The sequence below is a fragment of the Gorilla gorilla genome, chromosome 18 (assembly GCF_029281585.2).
Source record: "Gorilla gorilla gorilla isolate KB3781 chromosome 18, NHGRI_mGorGor1-v2.1_pri, whole genome shotgun sequence".
Lineage (NCBI taxonomy): Eukaryota > Metazoa > Chordata > Mammalia > Primates > Hominidae > Gorilla > Gorilla gorilla.
The window spans coordinates 5249621-5274255 of NC_073242.2; the positions used below are offsets into that span (position 1 = coordinate 5249621).

General features: G+C 52.1%; 1 protein-coding gene across 11 annotated transcripts in view; it reads left to right on the plus strand.

The window, feature by feature from the left end:
* The window catches only part of CRAMP1 (cramped chromatin regulator homolog 1), a 64835-nt gene that overhangs the window by 18142 nt on the left and 22058 nt on the right, over positions 1 to 24635 (plus strand). For all 11 annotated transcript variants that reach the window (XM_063699892.1, XM_063699890.1, XM_063699893.1 and 8 more), the window contains exons 4-9: positions 1126 to 1279; positions 6741 to 6824; positions 10046 to 10094; positions 21354 to 21439; positions 21891 to 22014; positions 24077 to 24158. In XM_063699892.1, coding sequence (XP_063555962.1) covers positions 1126 to 1279; positions 6741 to 6824; positions 10046 to 10094; positions 21354 to 21439; positions 21891 to 22014; positions 24077 to 24158 — 579 coding nt within the window. The remainder of the gene's footprint in view (positions 1 to 1125; positions 1280 to 6740; positions 6825 to 10045; positions 10095 to 21353; positions 21440 to 21890; positions 22015 to 24076; positions 24159 to 24635) is intronic.

Consider the following 24635-nt stretch of genomic DNA (forward strand, 5'->3'; position numbering starts at 1 on the left):
TGAAGCAGTTGTTACTGTGCTGTTTGCTCCCAGTGAGGACCTTCTGTTTCCTTTATTCTTTCTGTGTTTGCTGATTGGAAGTCCTGTGCCAAGAAGAGCCCTGCATTCTCCCCAACACATGCAGTTATTCTGTTACCTACACCCATGTAGACTCACAGATGTTGGCTTTATTCTGGGGGTCATGGTCCACCATGCCATTGTTGGCTTTCTCGCCCCGTTGGTTCCCCATTTGGCCACTGGGGAGCCTCATGCTGGCTCCTGCATCCTCTTCTCACGTCCCCATCGCCTGCCAGTGTATTCTCGTGTGCTGGTGCCATCAGGCATTCCAGACTCAGTGGCTGCTTGCTGCTCTGCAGTTGGCTGTTTTTCCTGGGAGCCCAGCTTCCCTTTGCAAAGTGGTATTTAGAAACCAAGACCTGGGCGCTAAGGGTGCTGGTTACTGCTGAAGCCCTTCCGGTACTTAGGAGCTTGGCTTTGAAGAGATGATCGAACACTAGGTTCTCTGTGGCAGTGCCTGAAGCAGCACTGAGGTGAGGCTGTTCTGTGGAACACAAGTTCTCTTCTGAAAATCTAAGTCACACTCAGCTTTTGCAAAGAAGCGTTCCAAGAAGGGTTGGCCTCCAGGTATAATCAGAGTATAGTCTGTGCGGTTCACTTACTAAGTGTTCACGTTTGCTGTCCTTGTTTGAGTATGGAATATATTTTGTCACATTAAAGCAGTGAGGATGTTTCTGATCTGTTCTTTAAGATGCCATAACTGCTTCTCTTCCAGAGCTTTTCTTCATGGAGGTGTCTCATTTCATGATCTTTGAAGAACTCTAGCAGTTAACCATTTGTCCAAGTGATGAGCTTTATGTTTCTCCTGTCTGGGGTGCTTGCCTCTTTGGTATCCATGTGCTCTGATCGTTCTGTTCCTGGTTCCATTGCTCCTTTATCCTGATTAAAACCTAAGGTTCTAGGGAGTCGAAGTTCAAGTTCATACACAGATAAGAGCTTGGAAGGGCTGCTTGTTTGACCACAGCCTGTCTCCTTTCTCCTTTCTCGGAACCTTGGAAAGGGTCCAGTTAGCACAGAAAGCTGCATTGTTTTAACCCCTCTACATTTATCATGGAATTTATTTTCCAGCATGGGAAAGACTTTGAAGCGATTCAGAACAACATTGCGCTGAAGTACAAGAAGAAAGGCAAGCCAGCGAGCATGGTGAAGAACAAGGAGCAGGTCCGCCACTTCTACTACCGCACCTGGCACAAGATCACCAAGTACATCGACTTTGATCATGGTGAGTGTGCCACGGGCCAGGCTCGGGGGTGCCCACAGGCAGGGCCGGCTTCTGCTCAGAGCGCAGCTTCCAGCAAGCCCGCTGGACCTGCTTTCTGGCATTTTCTCACCAGCCGCTTGGCCTGGGGCTCCTCGCCTTGCAGCGCTTTGGCTGATTGTGTGCTGTCTAACTCGGTCAAACCAAGTTGCCAGGAAGTGGCCCGTATCCCATGCTCCAGGGTTCTTACCACTGCTTTTCTGAGCTATGGTTTGTGTGTTTCCAGTGGCTCTGAGTGTGCGTGAGTTCTGGGTCCCTGGCTCACCTGAAGCCTGTGGTCTCCACTGCAAATGATAGCACCATGGTCCAGCGAGGGGCTTGGGCCGCAGGCACCGTGCCTGGCGCTGGTCTTCCTGGGGGACAGCCAGCCTTCCCAGGCCTCTCGCCCTCTACACTGGGTCCCAGGTCTGCGTCGGCCCTCGTTCAGTCTCGGGACCAAGTCATCCCCAGGTAGAATTCTGGCTTCTGGCTCAGAGCACCCTTTGGCTACTGGTGGCTTCTCCGGATGATGCTTTGTCCATCACCATCTCTGTCCTTGGGAGGCTTAGCTGCCTCCTGCCTCCGCCTATCAGAACTACCTCTCCAGCAGCGTACGTGTGCTGGGCCCTGCTCTTCATTCCTGTAGGTTCACACACGGCATGGTCCTTCCAGATGTACCCCCAGAGCACCCCCTCTGCCTTCTGAGCCTTCTTTCAGATGTCTCACGTCCTGACCCAGGGTACCTGGACTGTGGCCACACTGCCACTCTTTGTGCCCTTGCCTGTGCCTCGTGGTGACCTAAAGTCCTTTGCCTTGGCCATTCCTGTGGTGTCCTCTGGGTGGGTTATGGCATCTTGACCATGGTGCATCAGCATTGCCTGGAGCTTTGGGAAGAGCCAGGACCCAGCTCCCCTGTGTGACTGGGCAGAGCCCTGAGGGCCGCAGACACCCCCTGCCCACCACGCAGCTAGCTTCTCCACTGAAGAACCTCCACTGGGAGATTGTCGCCGTTTCTGGAGATCCATGGAAACGGCTGTTGGTCTCTGCACATTAGGGGCACCCCTTGATTCGGGTCTGCCGCCGATGCGGTTTTGTTTGCTTTTGGTATCCACGTGACCATTCATGTAAGATTTTCTGCTGACTTCACCTATTTATAGCACATCAGTTCCGTTTTGTCCTATGTTTGATGCCTGTGCTGGTCTTCTCATGTTCAGCTCACTTGTTTATTTGAAATCTCAGCACTGGTCAGATCCCATCATCCAAGGCTGTTGTGGTTAATGTCAGGTTGTGGTGAGTGGCCTTGTGCCTTCCAGAGTGGCACGCAGCACCTACTTTTCATTGTCGGCCTCTTCCTGTGTCGTCTGTCCTTTGCATCGTTCATTAGTGCCTCTTTGAAAGACAGTCCAGGCTGCGCGCGGTGGCTCATGCCTGTAATCAGCACTTTGGGAGGCAGAGGCGGGTGGATCACGAGGTCAAGAGATCAAGACCATCCTGGCCAACATGGTGAAACCGCATCTCTACTAAAAATACAAAAATTAGCTGGGCATGGTGGTGCACACCTGTACTCCCAGCTACTCGGGAGGCTGAGGCAGGAGAATTGCACCACTGCACTCCAGCCTGGCCACAGAGCAAGACTCCGTCTCAAAAAAAAAGAAAGAAAGTCAGTCCACGAGAGCAGATCTGCCATCCACCGTGGCTGGCCTTGAAAAGCTCTCTGTGGGGGAGGCTGGCCAGCAGCGGAGGGGACTGCGCAGCTGTTTAGTAGACGAGGTATAGAGAGAGGGATGGGATTCCAGGAGCTTCGGTCTAGTGTGCTTTGCTTGAACCACCTGCGGGCAGGGTGGGAAGCGTCTTAGGACCCTCAGGCTCCTGGCGTAGACTTATCTCCTCTTCTGAGGTTCAAATGCACATTCTACTTGCCAACCCAGGCTTTCTCCCATGTCAGTTTCAGAAGGCAGTCAAAGCAAACATTTCTTTTCCAATTGTGTCACCTTTCCCTGTTAAACAACCTCCTAACCCTAAACTTCGTGGTGCGAGGAGGCCTCATTCCTCTTTGGCCCTTCTGTCCATCTAGGGTGAAGGGTAAATGCTCCCTCACACCTCTCGGTGGGGGGTCACACCCAACACAGGTCCTTTCCCCTTCTCCATGTGGGCCCCTGTGCTTCCCTCTCTTCCTGACCTGGCACAGCAGGCTCCTACAGCCTTGGTGTCTCCTGTTCGTGCATCTTTGGCGTGACCCCACACGATGTGCCTTCTTCCTGTTGAGCTCACCGTTCTCCTCTGTTCTCCCGGGTTCTCTGATGGCCCTGACTGTCTCTTCAGCAGGGCTGTCTGCCTCCGTGCCAGCATGCAGCGGCATTGGGGCACCTGATGCTGACTTGCCCAACAGGAGCATGAGGCTGGAGGCCACCAGGACACTGTGAAGTGACTGGCCCCATGGACTGTCATTGCGCATCAAACAGAGTGGCAACTTTTTTACGCTACGTGTATTTTTGGCGTGCTTTGGAGTTTTGTTTTGTTTTGTTTTTTGAGCCAGAGTCTTGCTCTGTTGCCCAGGCTAGAGTGCCATGGCGTACTCTCGGCTCACTGTAACCTCCATCTCCCAGGTTCAAGCGATTCTCATGCCTCAGCCTCCTGAGTAGCTGGGATTCCAGGCGTGCACCACCACACCCGGCTAATTTTATATTTTTTAGGAGAGATGAGGTTTCACTATGTTGCCAAGCTGGTCTCGAACTCCTGAGCTCAGGCAATCCACCTGCCTCAGCCTCCCAAAGTGCGAGGATTACAGGCGTGAGCCACCACGCCTGGCCTGTGCTTTGGAGTTTTGAAGAGCACACTGCGTGCACTTTATCATGGGTTTGTCTGACTCATTGTGTGGCGTGAGACACAGAGTGGTGGCAAGCGAGGAGCGTGGAAGGGACTGACTCCGCCCCCAGCTTGGGGGCCTTGCGTGTGTGTTCATCTTACTAATCTCCCGTGGTTTCCATGCACATCTGCGTTTCCTTGCTGCTGTCCATTGCTCAGTGGAGATTTTGCTTCACGAACTCAAAGTTGGATGAGGTGAGCTTGGTTCCTGTCCCTGAGTGTGTAATAAAACATGAGGTGCCACCTAGGAGGCCGTGGGGCCAGGCGGGGCATCAGGGACACCTCCCGGAAGCCCTGCTTTGTCCCAGGGTCCCACCTCCCCCGGGGTCCCTTGTCTGCAGTGTCTTGCTCTTGGTGCTACTTTCTTGTTTCAGGATTGTGGGTTTTTTTCTTTTTGCCATTTCAAAGAGTGGACTTTTAAAAATATATTTTAGAAATGGGGATATTATTCACCCTTTTAAAGTATACAACTTAGTGGTTCTTAATGTACTTACAAGGTTATGCAGCCATTGCCACTCTCTAGTTGCAGAATATGTCTATTGCCCAGGAGGAAACCCTGTGCCCCCAGTGCTGGGAGCCCTCAGTTTACCACCTCCTGTCTCTATGGATCTTTCTACTCTGGATGTTTCATAGAAATGGGATCACGTGCTACGTGTCCTTCTGTGCCTTGTTTCCTTCACTCAGCGTCAGGTTTCAGGGTTCGTCTGTGTTGTAGCGTGTGCCAGTCCTTTCTATGGCTGGATAATTTTCCTTTGGGTGGATGGCCACATTTTGCTTGTCTACTGAATAGTGGATCTTAAAGCTTCCCGAGTCATGGGCTCCTTTAAGAAAGTCTGATGAGGCCAGGCGTGGTGGCTCACGCCTGTAATCCCAACATTTTGGGAGGCCGAGGTGGGCGAATCACCTGAGGTCAAGAGTTTGAGACCAGCCTGACTAACGTGGTGAAACCCCGTCTCTACTAAAAATACAAACATTAGCAGGGCATGGTGGCGCATGCCTGTAATCCCAGCTACTTGGGAGGCTGAGGCAGGAGAATCCCTTGAACCTGGGAGGCGGAGGTTGCAGTGAGCTGAGATCGCGTCACTGCACTCCAGCCTGGGCAACAAGAGCGAAACTCGGTCTCAAAAAAAAAAAAAAAAAAAAGAAAGAAAAAAAGAAAGTCTGATGAGCCCTTAGGTCTTAGGTCTTTCTCTCAGAGGAGCCTTTGAGAGCAGTTGGCCTGTGCTTAGCCGTGTCCGAGACCCATGGTCCAGAATCCTCCTCATATCTTGAAAGCCTGCTTCTCCATTTGCCAGTCTTAGGGCCTTGAGAACAGGTCTCTGAGGAGAGAACTAGAGAGGACAATTGTGAGAGTAGAGGGGACAAATGGCCTTCACCCCTGCTCTGTGAAGTGACCCGAAGGGGCCTGGACTGTGTTGTCACTTGGTTTCCCTAGCAGGATTAGGTCTGGTGTAATACAGTAACAAAATGCAAAATAGCAGTGGCCCAAGCGCCTCAGAATTCACTGTCTCGTGGCAGAGACGCCTAGAGGCTGGCGCCCAGGGTGGGCAGGACCCAGGTGCCTCCCATTCTTGTGCTTGGCTGTTCTTGGTGACAGCTCCAGGCAGTGGCTCTTGAGGAAAGAGGGGTGGGAAAAGGGGAACCCTCCTGCCCAAATCAGGCTCTTTAAGGAGGCTTCTGGAAGTCTCCACTACTTCCAGTGGTGTAGCCATGACCAGCTGTCCATGTCGCAGCCTGTTTGCCTCCCAAATAAAACAGGGGCCTTGGCTGGGCACGGTGGCTCATGCCTGTAATCCCAGCACTTTGGGAGGTTGAGACAGGTAGATCATTTGAGGTCAGGAGTTCGAGACCAGCCTGGCCCACATGGTGAAACCCTGTCTCTACTAAAAATACAAAAATTAGCCAGGCCATAATGGTGTGCACCTGTAATCTCAGCTACTTGGGAGGCTGAGGCAGGAGAATCTCTTGAGCCTGGGAGGCAGAGGTTGCAGTGAGCCGAGATCATGCCACTGCACTCCAGTCTGGGCGAGAGAGTGAGACCCTGTCTCCAAGAAAAGAAAAAAAAAAAAAAAAACAGGGCCTCTTACTGAGGAAGGAGAATGGGCCTCAGGCAGGGGTGAGCACCTGTCCTTGGCTCCTCCTCCCGCCTGGGCCCGGGCTATGCAGATCCACTGTTCCGGGAGGGCACAGGTGAGGCAAGAAGGCAGCATCCAGGTTTCAGGGCTGCTGGCCTCACCTGTGTGCAGAGATGGATGACAGGTTTAGTGCTGGCCACATCTGCCGCCTCCACGAGTACCAGCTGTTGTGAATGTTGTGTTTTCTCCTCCAGGGGACATTTCCTCTGCCTATTGGGGTAAATTTCTAACCCCCCACTTTGGTTTAACTTTTTATTTTGAAAATCGCAGACACAGCACCGTGTTCTATACACTCTGCACAGTGTCCCCTGTGGTTGACAGCTTGCATGACAAAGGTACAGGGAGGAGATCCAAGAAACTACGTGAGCCCCGCGTGGCTCTCACACCCGAGCCAGGCAGCGCCTCCTGTTCCACTCTCTAAAGCCGCCTTCTTTTCTGTTTCTCAGTGTTCTCTCGAGGCCTGAAGAAGTCATCCCAGGAACTGTATGGCCTGATCTGCTATGGCGAGCTGCGCAAGAAGATTGGGGGCTGTGAGTACGCTGACTGTGGGGTTGCCCACGGCTCCTCCTGTCCTTGTCACCTTTGGGCTTTAGTGCTCAGAGTTGTTTCTAGTTTCCCTCTAACTTTTATCTTGAAAAAATGTTACTAGAAGAGGTGAAGAATATGATGGCGGCCATGCTCTTTAGCTTAGATGGACCTGTTGCTGACGTTGGCTACATTTGCTCTCTTTCTCCATGCACATGCACACATGCTCGCATGCACACATGTGTTCACACACTCTGCATTCCACTCGACTGTAAGATGTCACGCCACAGCCCAGAATACCTCCACCGGCATCACCTCAGAGAACATTTGTCCTATATAGCCTTGATACCATGGTTGCACCTAGACTTTTAGCATTTACCAAACAGGTGTAGTGATCTTACCTAATTTCCTGCCCATATTCAGATTTTCTAAAACATCCCAAAATATCAGTCAGGGCTTCTGTCAAGGGCCGTTGCCCTGCATGTGACTGTGGAGTCTCCCTTGGGTGTCTTTGACTTGGAGCGGCCGCACTGCCTGGGCTTCTGAGACATTGCGACGCGCTCAGGCCTTCCTCACGCAGGCCCTTGCTTGGATTTGTTCCGATCGTCTCCTCGGGACCAGATTCCCTTGAGACATTTTTGACACGACCTCTAGGTAGGGACATTGTAGACTTACCAGGCGCTTGTGCCCAGCGCCCCTCAGCCCTGCTTCTTCTGCCTGACTTCATAAGAAGAGAGCATGCCTGGGCCATCCAGTGGGCACTGTAGGGGATCCCCCCTCTTCAGTGGGATACTGCACGACCATGCCAGCTAGCATGTCACAGCTCAGGGCGGTGGTGGGGCTGAGAGGACAGATATGGAGCAGTCGCCCTGTCTGTGCCAGGCCTGCGCCACACTCTGACCCCTTGCTGCCCCTCCATGCCTTGCTGTGTCCTGCGGGGTGGCTGCTGCAATCTAGTGTGGCATTTGTGTGTGGCAGGCCCTGCCCTCCTGCACTTCCCCACTGGGTCTGTCCCCTGTGGGCCCAGCCACTCCTCTTCCCTCCTCCAGCCTGCCTCTCCAGCCTGCACTCATGTCCGTGGGCCTCGTGTCCCAGCTCCTCATGCCTGTTCCTGCCGCCTGTCATCTGCCCTCTCTCAGCCTTGGGAAGCATCCCAGGCCCCAAGGAGTTTACGCCACAGCTCTCCCAGCTCTCATTTTCCCCAGATAAAGGAAAACCCCATCTTGACCACGTGTTCCCACTCCTTGTTGCCTGGTCCTTTTGCACCACTGCTTGTTCTGGTTTCCTCCCTAGAAGCTTCTGAGAGGTGGAGGGTGTCCAGGTTCTTGGCATTTCGAACAAAGAATTGTACAAAATGCACAAACAAAGCAAGGGAAGAATGAAACAACAAAAGCAGAGATTTATTGAAAACCAAAATACACTCCACAGGGTGGGAGTGGGCCCGGACGTAGGGGCTCAAGAGCCCTTTTACAGAAGTTTCTGGGGTTTAAATACCCTCTAGAGGTTTCCCATTGGCTGCTTGGTGTACACCCTATGTAAATGAAGTAGTGGCCTTCAATCAGAGACTGAAGTGAGGTTACAAAGGTTACACTCTATGCAAGCATCTCATTGGTTGTGGAAAACAACCAATCAGAAGCTAAACTGGTTACAAAGTTACACTTCTTTGCAAAGGAAGACTTGGCCCCAGTCTTGGGGAAGACTTTTTTAGACTTTTTCAAACCTAGCAGAAGCAACCAGTCGGGCTGAAGTGAAGTTCCAAAGTTGCACTCCTATGTAAATGTCTGGTTGCTTTCTGCTTTCTGCAACCAATCAGAGATACTTTGAATTTCCCATCTGCCATGAAGAAAGAAGGGGAGGGGGCGTTGCAAAGGGAGTAGCGTGTCTGGTCCGTTTGTTGCTTAGGTGTAGAAAGTTGGGGTTTTCCTTTTGATTTAGTTCTAGGAAGTCAGCGTGAATTGGCCTTAGGTTCCCTACCTCTAGACCCTATTCTCCTGCCTCATGAGGATGCTCAAGTTTGATGAAAATAAATGACTTGATTGCTGAATGAGGGGCACACTGCACCCAGGCTTCCAACCCTTCATCCGGGAGCAGGAGAGGTGGGGCACGGTGACCCTGTGGCATGCCATGCCTGGCCGGTTTCCGCAACCGGTTCCTTTCTTGGTGCCTCGCCTGGCGACAAGTGCCCTTTCCGGTGCTTTTCATTCCTTCCTGAAGTTCCGTTTCCATCTGGCTTTGTTTCCTTTCTTTCTGAAAAACCTCCTATATTTTTTTCCGTGCAGTTGTGCCGGCTGTGAATTCTTAGTTATTATTAATCTGAAAATTCTTTATTTCATCTTCGTTCTTAAAAGATGTATTTGCCGGATAGAGAATTCTGATCTGACGGGTTCATTCTTTCATCACATTGACACCGTTGTCTGCTGCCTCTTGGCCTGTGCTGCTCTGATGAGAGGGGTCAGTGGTCATCTATGCCCTCATTCCTCCATGCGAGGTGCATTGTCTGTCTGTGGCTGCTTTGACAATTTTGTCTTTGGTTTTGGTTTTTAGCCTGGTCGTTTGTGGAGTTTTTTTCCTTAAAACATGCAGAAGAATTCAAAGAATTTTACAGTGAACACCCAAGTACCCACCACCTAGTCTCTCCCGTTAACGTACTGTAGTTGCTTTCTTGCACATCTTGAAGATAGTGAAGAATCCCGAGCAGGTCACAGGAAATGGGGCGTCTGCTCCAGGAAACTCAGAGGGTGTCGGAGTTTTCATTCTGTGGACCCTGGGTGCCTTGGGGGTTCCACACTGTGGGCCGGAAGGTCAACACCAGACACTGTCAGTACGAGCCCAGCAGGAAGTGTGTGCGGGCAGGTGTGGTGCCTGCAGGAAGCAGCTGTTGAGCCAGGCAGATAGGGATGAGTGGAAGGCCGGCGCTGGGGGACCTAGGAGGGAGCTCTTGGGAGGACAGATCAACTGGTCAGAGGCTGGGTAGTGGGCCTGCCTGAGGAGGGGGCCAGGCAGGGGCATGCCAGCCTTTCAGGTGAGCGGGGGCGACCAGGGCAGCTGACTCGAAGGTCTGACTTTGAGGGAGGGGCTGCAGCTACTGTAGGGCTTTTATTCCAGAGGAACTTTAATATTCGGTAATGGGATTTGAGTCTATATTGAGCAGAATTGTATGGGAATCTTCAGTGGCTTTGCTCCTAACTACATCGTGGTCTCATTTATTTATTTTTTCCATTTAAAGGTATGGATGACAAGAATGCGACAAAGCTGAATGAACTCATTCAGGCTGGGTAAGTCCCAGTTTCCATGTGAAACGTCACTTCTCTGGGTGTTTTGTGTTGATTCTCTAAAATACAGAAGCTGAAATGCTCTCAGTGAGGACCTTCCGAGTTAAAACTTCATAACCTCTCAGTTACGTGTTCAGTCCCAATAAAAGGTGCTTGGTCCAGGGAGCGGTGACTGCGCCCAGAGCCTGTGCCTGCCCCGGGGAGGGAAGGAAGTGCCGTCTTTGGCCTCCTCCTTCCCGAGGGTCTCTGGCTGGGCATTGTGGTCTCGACGCAGCACTCAGGGCCCTGCTTTTTGTGCTCCTTTTCCTCCACCTTTGTGCCTGCTGTGGGGCTGGTCCCCGGCTTCTAGGGCCTGTCCTTTCCATTGCATTTTTGTCGTGTCCTGGGCCACTTCTGACAGCTTCCCTGCCTTCTTGTGCCCTGGATGCTTCTGTCTCCAACTGGCCGCTCTCCTCCCCTCACACACCTGACTCCCAGAGGGCACATGCTCTCCTGGCCACACAAACAACCGGGCCCCTGATGGTCCAATCGACATCTGCCCAGTTGCTGCTGTTGGGCTGCACTCCAGGGCAGGGCCCCGCCACCCTACTCCACAGCCTGGGGGTTCCCTGCTTTACAGCTTGGGGAGGGTCCCCACTCCACAGCCTGGGGGTCTCCACTCCGCAGCCTGGGGGGGTCCCCACTCCGCAGCCTGGGGGTGCTCCCCACTCCGCAGCCTGGGGGTCTCCACTCCGCAGCCTGGGGGGTCCCCGTTCCACAGCCTGGGGGTTCCCAGTGCACAGCCTGGTGGGGTTCTGTGCATGTACATTTCTCACCTGGTGTGGGTCCTCATGGGTAGCCATCCATCTTACATCCGTCCCGCCCACTGACCACACCAGAGCTATCCCGGCAGCCAGGCTGACTGCTCTCAGTTCACTGAACCCCAGATATTGGGTCTGCACAACCGGCCCCGATCCTTGTGGGTGTGCCACCCGCACCCAAGAGCCCTGCCCTTGCAGCCACTCCTGAACAGTCCTTACCCATCTCTCTTCCGTCCATAGCACTTCACCCTTGGACCTCTGGTTGCTTTTCCCCTTGGCCCTTCTCCCCCAGGCTTGTGTCTGATGACCTGGGAACCCTCCCTGCCCCAGTGGGAGCACTGCCTGCTGGGCCAGCACAGGCCTTGCCTCCAGTCCCAGCACAGCAGGTGTTGGGCATGATTCCCAGGCTGTGTGTGAGCTGCCACCAGCCTGCAGCCAACGACTGTAACTGGGTGACCACAGCCACCAGAAAGTGCAGCTTGCCCCAACACTGAACAGACTTCCCAGAGTGGGTCTGGGGTACAGCCAGGGGCTGCCGGCCATAGGGAGGGTGTTCACTGCCTTGCCCAGGCGCCCCTCCCAGCTTCAGAGCCCTGCTTCCTTCCCACTCTCGCTCCTGCTCTACCTCCATCAGGCAGTATCTGGCATATCCTGAGCAGCACTGGGAACATTGGAGGAACCGTCTTGAGAAGGCCCAAGATCCAAGGCTTGGTTGGTTTCTGATGTCAGCTGACCAGTAGGCAAGGGGCTGTCCCATGAGGGAAAACACTGCCGCAGGATCCATACTTGGGGCAAATCTTACTTCACCTTTTATTTCATTTCCTCCATGATTGATGGAATGAAGCCAGAGTTCCAGACTCTTTGCTGTATGCTTGAGGACGGTGCACAGAGTGGCCTGTCCGATGAGCGTTCCTTTTGCCAAAACACAGATGTGCTGCCCAGCGGGGGCGTGGTGGGCACCTGCAGTGCCATCCGCGGGAGAACTTATGTAAGAAATAGATTCCTTCTGACCACACGGACACAGGGAGTTCCCAGGGACTGGAGACACTCGACAAACAAATGCAGGTAGTAGCTTTGTGGAGGTCTTGGGCCTTTAAAAAAAACCAAGGAAGGAGAAGAGAAGGAAATGGTTACAAAGAGTATTCTAGGGACAACTGGGGGGCTTTGATTATGGGCTGCGTGATAGAGTGTAGTCTCCCGAGTGATGACAGGGTTGTGGCTTGCAGGATTAGAGGTGCTCACTAAAGTGTGCAGAGGGAAAGTGCCTTCTGGTATAAAGAACCCTCAGGTTGGCCAGGCGCGGTGGCTCACGCCTGAAATCCCAGCACTTTGGGAGGCCAAGGAGGGTGGATCACAAGGTCAAGAGTTCGAAACCAGCATGACCAACATGATGAAACCCCGTCTCTGCTAAAAATACAAAAATTAGATGGGTGTGGTGGTGCATGCCTGTAATCCCAGCTACTTGGGAGGCTGAGGCAGGAGAATCGCTTGAACCCGAGAGGCAGAGGTTGCAGTGAGCCAAGATCACTCCACTGTGCTCCAGCCTGGGTGACAGAGGAAGACTTTGTCTGGGGAAAGAAAAAAAAAAAAAAAACCCTCAGGTGGTTCTGCCGAGGGAAGGGCAAGAAGCAGGCATGGGCCTGGGCCATGTCTGTCCTCAGTAGCATGTGTGGTAGCGCCCCTCCAGCCTCATCCTCCCGGGCAGCAGGTGCGTGGACAGCGGCATCGAAATGTGTCATGAGCTTATGCAGCACGCTTGGTGCCATTTACAGTCGTGCCATCTGCCACTCTGAGAACCAAATGAAGAGGGAGCCTGGCATGGGTCCCCAGCTCCTCCAGGCCGCGTGTTGGGCATGTTGGCCAGAAGGCGGCATGGCTGAATGTCGGCTCTCATCCTCTGCTGTGCTCCCGCAGTGGAGGGGCTCTGAGATGACTGACTGTGGGCCTAGGCGGTGGGCCTGTCAGCAGGATGGCAAGATTGATTGTCGTTTTTCTTAAGGAAGCTAGTGTTGAGGTAGCTCACCTGGCTACCAGCTTGTCTGGAAAAGACTGGGCAGGTGGCAAAAGAAAAGGTGAGCTCAGGTGTGGGCGCTGATGGAGAATTTGCCCGTGTAGCCAAGGATTTTGGCAAATGGCAGGTGAAGGCAGTGCTGACTCCTGGACCGAGTGCTGGGTGAGGCCGCAGCGAGAGTGGGAGCCTGCGCTAAGGGACCTGGCCGTTCTCACCTGACTCTCTGGGCCCCAGCCTCACCTGTCGTATTGTCATCCTCCAGAGAGGTGTGAGACACGGAGAAAAGGTTTGGAACAGCATGGTACCAGCAAGGAAAGATTTCTGTCTGCACCCATGGAGAGATCTGAGGCAGAACGGCTGCTGAATAGTGTGTTCATTGGTTCTAGAAATGTCTGGGTGCCTGTGTGTGCCTGGCACAGGAATGGGTGCTGGTTATGCAGTGGTGACAGCTATGGTGTGGCAGCTGATGCATGTCCATTGAACAGGTCACCTTAGCATGTGGTGTAGACATGTACAGTAACTGGGGATGAAAGTTATCGTGAAACTGACGTGGCAGGTAGGTGCAGACATGGCAACTGGCAGGAAGGGAACCTGCCTGGGGCGTTTAGGGAAGCGATCAGGGGCCACACAAAGAGTTGGGGAATCACCTGGCCCAGGGAAAGGAAGGTGGGAAGGAGGAACTGGGTCATGGAAGCCTCAGGAGGGGAGGGGAGAGGAAGAGTGCAGAGCTGAGGCTGGAGGGCTGGGCCAGGCCCGGCTCTGAGCACAGGAGGGTTTGCAGCAGGAGAGCCCCTCGTTCTGGGTAAAACTGTGCCTCTCGTTCCCTGTGGAGAAGAGATGGGGACGCTGTTGGAGGTGGTGTGGTGTAGTGTGTACATTCTTTTTCTTTCTTTCCTTTTTTAAATAGAGGCGGGGTTTCGCCATGTTGCCCAGGCTGATCTCAAACTCCTGGGCTCAAGTGATCCTCCCGTCTTGGCCTCCCAAAGCACTGATATTACAGGCATGATCCTTCACACCTGACCCATTTTTTGCTTTAATATTTTTACTTTTGTTCTTTTTTTTGCTTTTTGTCATACAGTTACAGAAGTTTGTTTTAAAACATTTTAGTTTTTAGAGCAGTTTTAAGTTTACAGAAAAACTGTGTACAGAGCTACGCCCTTCCCCTGCCCCACACGATTTCCCCCGTTATTAACACTTCGTTGGTTTATTTTCTTTTGTTTTGTTTGAGATGGAGTCTTGCTCTGTTGCCCAGGCTGGAGTGCACTGGCACGATCGTGGCTCACTGCAACCTCTGTCTCCCAGGTTTAAGCGATTCTCGTGCCTCAGCTTCCCGACTAGCTGGGATTACAGGCGCCCACCACCACGCCCGGCTAATTTTTTATATTTTTAGTAGAGACGGAGTTTCACCATGTTGGCCAGGCTGGTCTTGAACTCTCGACCTCAGGTTATCCTCCCACCTTGGCCTCCCAAAGTGCTGGGATTACAGGTGTAATTAACACTTTGCATTCGCGTGGTCCTTTTATCACAACTCATGAGGTTTCCTTGACCCTTCTTCATCACTCAGAGTCCATAGTTTACTTACAGGCCCACTCAGCGTTGTGCCTTCTGTGGTTTTGGACAGATGGGTAATGACATGTGCCCACCCTTCTGGCATCACACGGGGGCAGTTCACTGCCCTGAACACCCTGTGCTCTGCCTGTCGCTTCCTGGTGCTCCCAGAAGCCACTGGTCTCACTCTCTCTAGCTGCACCCCAGCAGCCTCTGGTCTCCCGCTCTCTCTAGCTGCACCTTTCCCAGAGTGTCGTCGTCACATTGGAATCATCCTGGGCTTAGTTTTGTAGATTGGCCTCTTCACTTACAGTTCTAGAAGTTTTCACAAATTCGTAGAGTTGTGTAGCTGCCACCACTGTCAAGATATGGAACGCTGCCAGCAACCCCCAAGTCCCCTTCTGTCCCTCCCCCACACCTTGCCCCAGGCACCCTTTGTGCCACTCTCCGTTCCCTGTAATTTTGCCTTTTCCAGAAAGCCATCTAAAGGGAATCGTGGTGTGCAGCCTTCTGAGATGGGCGTCCCCACTCAGCAGTATGCCCTCGAGGCTCTTCCGTGTTGACTTGTGGATGTGCAGCTTATACTTTCACCTGCTGAGTCATGTTCCACGGTGTTGACATGCTGCACTCTGTTATCCCTTCCGAGTGGAGGGACCCAGGGCTGTTTGCAGTGTTTTAGTGTTGATGAAGAAGTGCCCAGGCTTTGCCTCCAGGTTTCTGTGTGAGCGTGTTTTTCGGTCCCCAGGAGGAGGAGGTGGGAGTGTGTGTTTGGCTTTACATGGAGCTGCCAGACTCTTCCAAGAGAGTTGCAGTTGCTTCCCACACTCGCCAGCACTCAGCGTGTTCGGGGTGTTTGTCTCTCTAAAGGCACCCTAGTAGGAGTGGAGTGGCATCATGCTGTGGTTTTGATGCGTTTCCCTGATGACTCATGACACCGAGTGTCTTTCTCGTGCTTATTTGCTGTGTGTCTTTGGTGAAGTGCCTGTTCATATCTTGTGCCTGTTTTCTTCTTCTTGAGTTTAGAGAATTCTTTGTATATTGTAGACACAAGTCTTCTGTTGGATACTCCATCTGCAAATACTTTCTCCTAGACTGTGGCCTGTCTTTTCGTTCACTTACTGTCCTGCACAGAGTGAAAGTCCTTCACTTTGATGAAGTCAAGTCTGTCACTGTTTTCTTCTATGGTTTATGCTTTTAATATGACATCTAAGAACTCTTTGCCTAACCCAAGGTCACAGAGATGTGCCCCTGTGTTTTCTTCTAGAAGTTTTCTAGTTTTACATTTAAATCCATGATCTGCTTTGAATTAACTTTTGTGTACCGTGTGAAGTTTAGGTGGAGCTTTGCTTTTTGCCTGTGGGTGTCAAGCTGTGCCATCTGAAAGGACTGTCTCTCCTCCATTGAGTGGCCTTTGCATCCTTGTCAAACATCAGTTGACTGTACCGTGTGGGTCCATTCTGGACCTCCTGTTCTGTCAACTTTTGTGACCATTCTTTGACCAGCAGACATTCGTATTTACGAACAAACAGGAAACCTGTCAAGGTGAGAGATTGGGAAAATGACTGAGGTGCCTGTGGGAGGCTACCCCTGGATTTCAGCCCAAAAGCGATTGGGGTATTTGACTTGCTGCCGCCTCTACCTCTCATGCAGACCTGTTTCAGTTAACTGTGAATCTTCTTTTGGTTTTAGAATTGTAAAATTAAATTAAAGACTAAATGAATTGAGTAAAGCTCTAAACTAAAGCGAAAGCTTACTACGTTGTTCACAGACCCAGAGGCATAAGTTTATCACGTGCTTATTAGATTTATCAAGTGGCTTTGCAGAGAAGAAAATAAATCTATCAGAAACGAAAGCCAGGCTCCCATGTACATAGAGGAATTACTCTGTTTTCGATTCAGAAATGCTATTCTGTTCTGCAATGATATTTCTATTCTGAAATGCTATTCACCTAGGCGTGGTGGCTCACGTTTGTAATCCCAGCACTTTGGGAGGCCGAGGCGGGTGGATCACTTGAGGCCAGGAGTTCGAGACCAGCCTGGCCAACATGGTGAAATCCCGTCTGTATTAAAAATACAAAATTAGCCGGGTGTATGTTGGCGTATGCCTGTAGTCCCACCTACTCGGGAGGCTGAGGCATGAGAATCGCCTAAGGCCCTGGATTGGGAGGCAGAGGTTTTAGTAAGCTGAGATGGCACCACTGCACTCCAGCCTGGGCGACAGAGTGAGACTCTGCCTTTAAAAAAAAAAAAAAAAAAAGCTACTCATGGAGGGGTGTAAATAGAGCCTCTGTTTGAGGGCTCACTTAGAGGTCAGCTTGTGATTCTTCTATAGACAGCACCTCTTATAGCCCTGTGCTGGGCTTATCTGGGAAGTCTTAGCCTGTCTTACAGCTTCCAGGCTGGTGCGAGGATGGGGAGGTATGGACCACTTCCCGGAACTGTGACCAGGCCTAAGCGTCCCCCTGGCTTTCGCACATGAACATGGCTTTTCATCGTGTTCAGAGCCGCATCCTCAAGTCGGTCGTAGAACTTCCATTTGAGAGAGAAAGACGGAGGATTGTAATCTCAGAATGGTTCCATATGAATGCAGAAGGGTGCGCTTAGTTTGATTGAAGGAAAAAAAAAAAAAGGAAGTCACAAAATAGCAGTTTAACGGAAAATGTGATTATTGAAAACACAGGTGCCACATGACACAGCTCCGCCAGCTGTTTAAATCTTGCCTACTACTGTTGTTTTGGGGCAGATGGAATAAAAAATGGTGAGTGGAAACGTCCATTTGTTTCCAGAGCACTTCATTGGAGGAGATTATTTTAGAATTGACTCGAGCCGGGTACAGTGGCTCACGCCTGTAATCCCAGCACTTTGGGAGGCCGCGGCTGGCGAATCATTTGAGGTTAGGAGTTCCAGCCTGGCCAACATGGAGAAACCCTGTCTCTACTAAAAATACAAAAAATTAGCCAGGGGTGGTGGTGGGCGCCTGTAGTCCCAGCTACTCGGGAGGCTGCGGCAGGAGGATCACTTGAGCCCAGGAGGTGGAGCTTGCAGTGAGCCGAGATTGCACTGCTGCACTCCAGGCTGGGCAACTCAGTGAGACTCTGTCTCAAAAAAAAAAAAAAAAAAAAAAGAATTGACTCCATGCTTAATGACTGCTTTTGACAAATGTTTCCCGTGGTTCCTTCTGCTGCCGCCCTACTCTGACATCATTAATGTTCATAAAACTGCTGTGGCACTTAGATCTGTGTATTTCAGCTGGGTTAAGGTGGTTTAAGAATTTTGTCTCAGGCCGGGTGCGGTGGCTCACGCCTGTAATCCCAACACTTTGGGAGGCCGAGGCGGGCGGATCACGAGGTCAGGAGATCGAGACCATCCTGGCTAACGTGGTGAAACCCTGTCTCCACTAAAAATACAAAAAAATTAGCTGGGCGTGGTGGCAGGCGCCTGTAGTCCCAGCTACTCGGGAGGCTGAGGTAGGAGAATGGTGTGAACCTGGCAGGCGGAGCTTGCAGTGAGCTGAGATCATGCCACTGCAGTCCAGCCTGGGCAATAGAGCAAGACTCCATCTCAAAAAAAAAAAAAGAAGTTTGTCTCAGTAGAACATGTTGTTCTCTGGGGACTCATCCTCTCTAAATTATCCCTCAAGACAGAAAATCTGTACAGACAGAAAGGGGGTGAGGGCATGGAAGTTTTTTTTCTACCGTCTTGACTCTTTGGTCAGGCTTTCCAAGGCTCAGTCAGCTCTGTCCTTTGGTATCCTGTGTTTGATTCCCAGCACAGAAGGCACTCAGTCAGTAGTTGGGTGGGTGGACAGACGGACACGTGAGTGGATGGATGGATGGACACATGAGTGGGTGGGTAGAGGCATGGTCAATGGATAGATAGAAGAGTAGCTGCCATGCACGAGGGATTGTTGAGCTTTCCATAGCTACTGAAACCCAGCTGCTGCTCCTGCCTTTCTGCCAATTGGGACCTCACTGTTTGTTTGGCCTTATTTTTTTTTATTTTTATTTTTTTTGAGACGGAGTCTCACTCTGTTGCTCAGGCTGGAGTGAAGTGGCGCCATCTCGGCTCACTGCAAGCTCCGCCTCCTGGGTTCACGCCATTCTCCTGCCTCAGCCTCCCGAGTAGCTGGGCCTACAGGCACCCACTACCACGCCTGGCTAATTTTTTATATTTTTAGTAGAGACGGGGTTTCACCGTGTTAACCAGGATGGTCTCGAGCTCCTGACCTCGTGATCTGCCTGCCTCGGCCTCCCAAAGAGCTAAGCCTACAACAGTAGGCATGAGCCACTATTTTTTTTTTTTTTGAGATGGAGTTTCACTCTTGTTGCCCAGGCTGGAGTGCAGTGGCGCAATCTCAGCTCACTACAACCTCCGCCTCCTGGGTTCGAGTGATTCTCCTGTCTCAGCCTCCCGAGTAGCTGGGATTACAGGTGCATGCCACCATGCCCGGCTAATTTTTGTATTTTTAGTAGAGACAGGGTTTCGTCATATTGGTCAGGCTGGTCTCGAACTCCTGACCTCAGCTGATCTGCCCACCTTGGCCTCCCAAAGTGCTGGGATGACAGGCGTGAGCCACCGTGCCCGGCTTGTTTGGCCCTAAACACTTGATTAAAGCCTTAGGTTTTTGGGGTGATGGTAAAATCTGTGTGGGGTATTGAGACTGCATAATGCTGAAATTAGAGCTAGGACCCTTTTAAAAGGAAGGGGATTGCAGCTTTGTTTAGTGGGATGTGGAGATTGTGGTGTCACCCTTTTTGCCTGTCTGAGGTTGCCAGAACTGGCTGTCTCCATTAGACGCCCTCAGCAGAGGCTGCTTTTCAGCCAAACTGCGGGAGTCATCTGGAGAGTCCCTCCCACGCAGCACTCGCTTCAGACTCTTGTTCACATTTTGATCTCTAATTTTGGTCAGCATTGTATTGGAATAAGATTTTTTAAAAACTATACAAGTAATGCATAAATATAACTCTTAAGCAATTTTCAAACAATACATAGATAACATATAAGACCCTCTTCATCACCCCATCCTGCTCATCTCATCAAAGCTAACCACTTACAGTCATTTCATGTGTGTCTTTCTGAATTTTTTTCTTAGTGAATTTACATAAGTAAGTGTACAGGTACAAATATAGATACATACAGAAATGAAGATGTAATTTTTTACGCATCCTTAGAATCACGCTCTGTTCTGTAGCTTTTTTCATAGACTGTTTCTTAGAAATTGAATAGCAACAGCAAATATAGAAGCAGCAACTCTCCTACCTGACGTGTGCAACTGGGAGTTGGTGAATTGCTAAAATTGGTTAAGGCAGAAAGCCGTAAAAACAAGATACACATGCCCTGAGCATTTTGTAAAACACAAGCCTGTTGTCGTTCACCAGCCAGTGGGCCGCTACCCAGAGCCATGTCTTGACTGGGGGTCCACTCCTTGGAATTCAAGTTGGTTTTTCTCTCAGATCAGAAACTCCTCACAGGGAGGTCACATAGAGGTGGACTGAGAAGTCACAGAGGTAGAATGAGCTCACACAGAGGTCATGGAGAGGTGGATTGAGGTCACACAGAGGTCACGGAGAAGTGGACTGAGAGGTCACAGAGAGGAGGACTCAGAGGCCACAGGTCATGAAAAGGTAGATTGAGGTCACAGAGGTCACGAAAAGGTGGACTGAGGTCACGGAGAGGTGGACTGAGGTCACACAGGTCACAAAAAGGTGGACTCAGAGGTCACAGAGTTGGACTGAGGTTACACAGAGGTCACAAGGTGGACTGAGGTCACGGAGAGCTGGACTGAGGTCACACACAGGTTATGGAGAGGTTGACAGAGGTCACACACAGGTCATCTAGGGGTGGATTTAGGTCACACACAGGTCATGGAAAGGTGGACTGAGAGGTCACGGAGAGGTGGACTGAGGTCACACACAGGTCATCTAGAGGTGGATTGAGGTCACACACAGGTCATCTAGAGGTGGATTGAGGTCACACAGGTCATCTAGAGGTGGATTGAGGTCACACAGTTCACGGAGAGGTGGGCTGAGGTCACACAGAGGTCATGGGGAGGTGGACTGAGAGGTCACCTAGAGGTGGATTGAAGTCACACAGAGGTAACCTAGAGGTGGACTGAGAGGTCACGGAGAGGTGGACTGAGGTCACACAGAGGTCACCTAGAGGTGGATTGAGGTCACACAGAGGTCATAGAGAGGTGGACTGAGGTCACACAGGTCACGGAGAGGTGGACTGAGAGGTCACACAGAGGTCACCTAGAGGTGGATTGAGGTCATACAGAGGTCACAGGTGGACTGAGGTCACACAGGTCATCTAGAGATGGATTGAGGTCACATGGAGGTCACGGGGAGGTGAACTGAGGTCACAGAGAGGTCATGTAGAGGTGGATTGAGGTCACACAGAGGTCATGGGGAGGTGGACTGAGGTCACAGGTCATGTAGAGCTGGATTTAGGTCACACAGAGGTCACAGGGAGGTGGACTGAGAGGTCACGGGGAGGAGGACTGAGAGCTTCTGCTCTGAGGGCCCAAAGCGGGAGGACTGCACAGAGCTGGGGCAGTGGAGAGAAGGGTGGCCATCTGAGGGGACCCCAGGACAGTGGCTTTTCCAGGGATGGGACATCAGCTTGTGCCAGGCCAGTCACCAAGGCAGGAGGGCACAGCACATTTTCTGTAAACAGCAGGTGTCCCTTGGAGTGTGAGGTGTGGTCAGGAAAGTAGCAGGATGTGCAGAGTCACCACTTCTTATTTGTCACTGTGTCCTCCCACTGTCCTACGCGGGCTCGAGAGGCTGGGGTGGATGCTTGGCCAGGCCCCACCTAGCCTGGCTCAGCGCCTCTCCGTGTGCTGGCCCTTCCGTCCTTCTGTTCACTCACAGGCCTCAGCGTTCCTTCAAAACTCTTTTCCCAGGGCCACCACTGTACGTTACAAAGGGCGGAACCTGCGGATCAAAGCGCCCATGTGCCGGGCCCTGAAGAAGCTGTGCGATCCAGATGGTAAGTGAATGGGGCACTCCCAGGACCAGAGGCGGTGCCCATGGTGTCCCATTCAATGATGGGCAGGCTGAGCTACCGGGTTGCTGCCACAGTTGCTTTGTGTCTGACCCTGCTTAATCCCAGGGCTGCACATGGACCACTCTTGAACTTGAAATGCTCCGAACGACCACTCAGTCAAGTTGAGCTCAGAGCCATGGCAGCAGTCAGCAGAGTGGTCGGAGGTTGTCAGGATTGATTCTCCTATGGCCTCTCTGGACCAGTCTGTGGCCTTTGCAAACCCCTGAGCAGCTACACTGGAGTTTCTTCTTCGCTGGGGTTTCTCTGCTCTCCTTGCCTCTGTTTGCAAGGCCGTCTGCTCACAGCTGATTTCACTAGTTTTTCTGGCCAAGCCCTTGGTTTTCTACCTTAAGGTTGGGCTGCACTAAACTTTCATGGTTCCTCTGCATTGCAGGCTTGAGTGATGAAGAGGACCAGAAGCCAGTGCGCCTGCCTCTGAAAGTCCCTATAGAGCTACAGCCGCGGAACAACCACGCCTGGGCCCGTGTGCAGAGCCTTGCCCAGAACCCACGCCTCAGGTAACATGGCCTTTGGCACGCAGAGGGGTCCCAACTGCTTGAGCAGGACTGGAAGCAACGTGTGTGAGTTTCCCTCAAGGAACTTCCAGGAGAAGCAGGTCCACCCCTATGCTCTGTCATCACATGAGGACGCAGCAGTGTGGAGGCCACTGGAGTCCAGGGAGCACTGGGCTGCAGTCCTGTATCTGGGCAGGGATCGCCCAACCTGTGTTCAGGCCGTGGAGGGGATGTCGCGGTGAGAAGAGGAGCTGCAGAGCCTTCCTTTCGTCCCCCACTAAGGCCCATACAGTTCCTCTCCCACCCGCTTCTTGGAGACTTGTGGCTCGCATATGCACAAGGCGCCATCGTGGAAATGGACCCTTTTTCATTTGTACATTTTAAAAAATGAGGTGACCGGGTACAGAGGCTCACGCCTATAATCCCAGCACTTTGGGAGGCCAAGGCGGGTGGATCACGAGGTCAGGAGATCGAGACCTTTCTGGCTAACACCGTGAAACCCCATCTCTACTAAAAATACAAAAAAAAAGATGGCAGGCGCCTGTAGTCCCAGCTACTAGGGAGGCTGAGGCAGGAGAATGACGTGAACCCGGGAGGCGGAGCTTGCAGTGAGCCGAGATCGCGCCACTGCACTCCAGCCTGGGTGATAGAGCAAGACTCTGTCTCAAAAAAAAAAAAAAAAAAAAAACACACACAAAAAAGAAATTGAGGTGACTGGGTGTGGAGGCTCACGCCTGTAATCCCAGCACTTTGGGAGGCCAAGGCAGGTGGATCACGAGGTTAGGAGTTTGAGACTAGCCTGGCCAAGATGGTGAAACCCTGTCTCTACTAAAAATACAAAAAAAATTAGCCGGGCGCGGTGGTGGGTGCTTGTAATTCCAGCCACTCGGGAGGCTGAGGCAGGAGAATCACTTGAACGCAAGAGGCAGAGGTTGCAGTGAGCCAAGATTGCGCCCCTGCCCTCCAGCCTGGGCCACAGAGCAAGACTCCATCTCAGAAAAAAAAAAAAAGAAAAAATTGAGGTAAAATTCACATATTATAAAATGAACTTAGCCTTTTTTTATTTTTTCTTTTTCTTTTCCGAGATGGAGTCTTGCTCTGTGGCTCAGGCTGGAGTGCAAATGGCGCAGTCTCGGCTCACTGCAACCTCCGTCTCCCACATTCAAGTGATTCTCCTGCCTCAGCCTCCCGAGCAGCTGGGATTACAGGCGTGTGCCACCACGCCTGGCTAATTTTTGTATTTTTAGTAGAGACGGGGTTTCACCATGTTGGTCAGGCTGGTCTCGAACTCCTGATCTCAGGTGATCCGCCTGCTTCAGCCTCCCAAAGTGTTGGGATTGCAGGCGTGCGCCGCCGTGCCCGGTGAACTTAGCCATTTCTAAGTGTGCAGTTCAGGGGCATTTAGCACGGTCACAGTGTTCTGTGGCCACCGCCTCTGTCCAGCTCCAGAGCATTTTCATGACGCTAGAAGAGGCCCCGTGCACCTCGGCACTCACTCGTCCATTCTCACCCTCCCACGGCTGCCGGCACCTCCCAGTCCGCCTTGTGTCTCAGTGGACTTGCCTGCTCTGAACGTTTCATAGAAACGGAATCACACGCAGAGGCCTCCGGGCCTGGCATCTTTCACTGGGCGTGATGCTTTTGAGGTTCACCCATCATAGCGCGTCAGTACTTCATTCCTTCCACTCAAGTACTTCTCCCTCAGAATGTATTAACACTGTCCAGGCCCGCCCGCCCTTGAAGCCAGAAGGAGCTGGTAGACTAGGCAGAGGCTGTGCGCCAGCACCCACGCCCACGCCCTGGTGGAGACCTTTTGCTGGCAAAGAATACTTGGGATCTCTGTGTTGTTTTCTTTAGCTCTGTGTGAATCTCTGGCCATTGCAGCTGGAAAGGCTGGTTTTTAGCCACAGGAGCCAAGGGCCCTGCGGACGCCCACTCCCGGGTGCCTCTCCAGAGGTCCCTTGTCTCTTTTGGCACCCTCCTGCTGTAAGCAGCCTCGGGACTCTTCAGATGGTTTCCTTCCTGTTCTGCGAACCTCACTTCCTCCTGTCTGTCGTCTCCGTAGGATGATCGTGGAGCTACATCGAAAGGTCTCCAGCCTCATCGAATTCTTGAAGCAGAAGTGGGCGCTCCATGAGGTGCGAGTTGTATCCTTTTCCAGCTAAAGCAAACCATCCAGGCTGCGCTGCTTCTGCTGCCCAGAGATGGACCACGCCTCCCTGTGCCTGTCATCGTCATGGTCCCCGTGGGCAGAACAGGCATGCTGTGACATGGTGTACATCTGGAACCATAACCTGGAGCCCCTTATTCCCTGGGTGTGGAGCCCCCTCTGTGGCCTTGCAGTGTTAGAACTCAGTCACAGCCAGCCCTCCACGATGTCAATGGCCTGTGTCTGGCCCACGGGGTGTGGCCAAAGCATTCCTACCAACAGGTTGAGCAAAACGACCAAGGGTCAGCCCAGCCTTCTTCACATCCATGGCTGGCTCCCGGCCCTGCCGGCTCCCCACATAGGCGTGGTGCGTGTCAGGTGTGAATTTCCTGAAGGTACTAAGTGCCCGGGTCAGCATTGTTGGGTAGTGGTGTGAGGAAAGCCCCAGGTCGGTGGCATGATTTATACCCTGGGG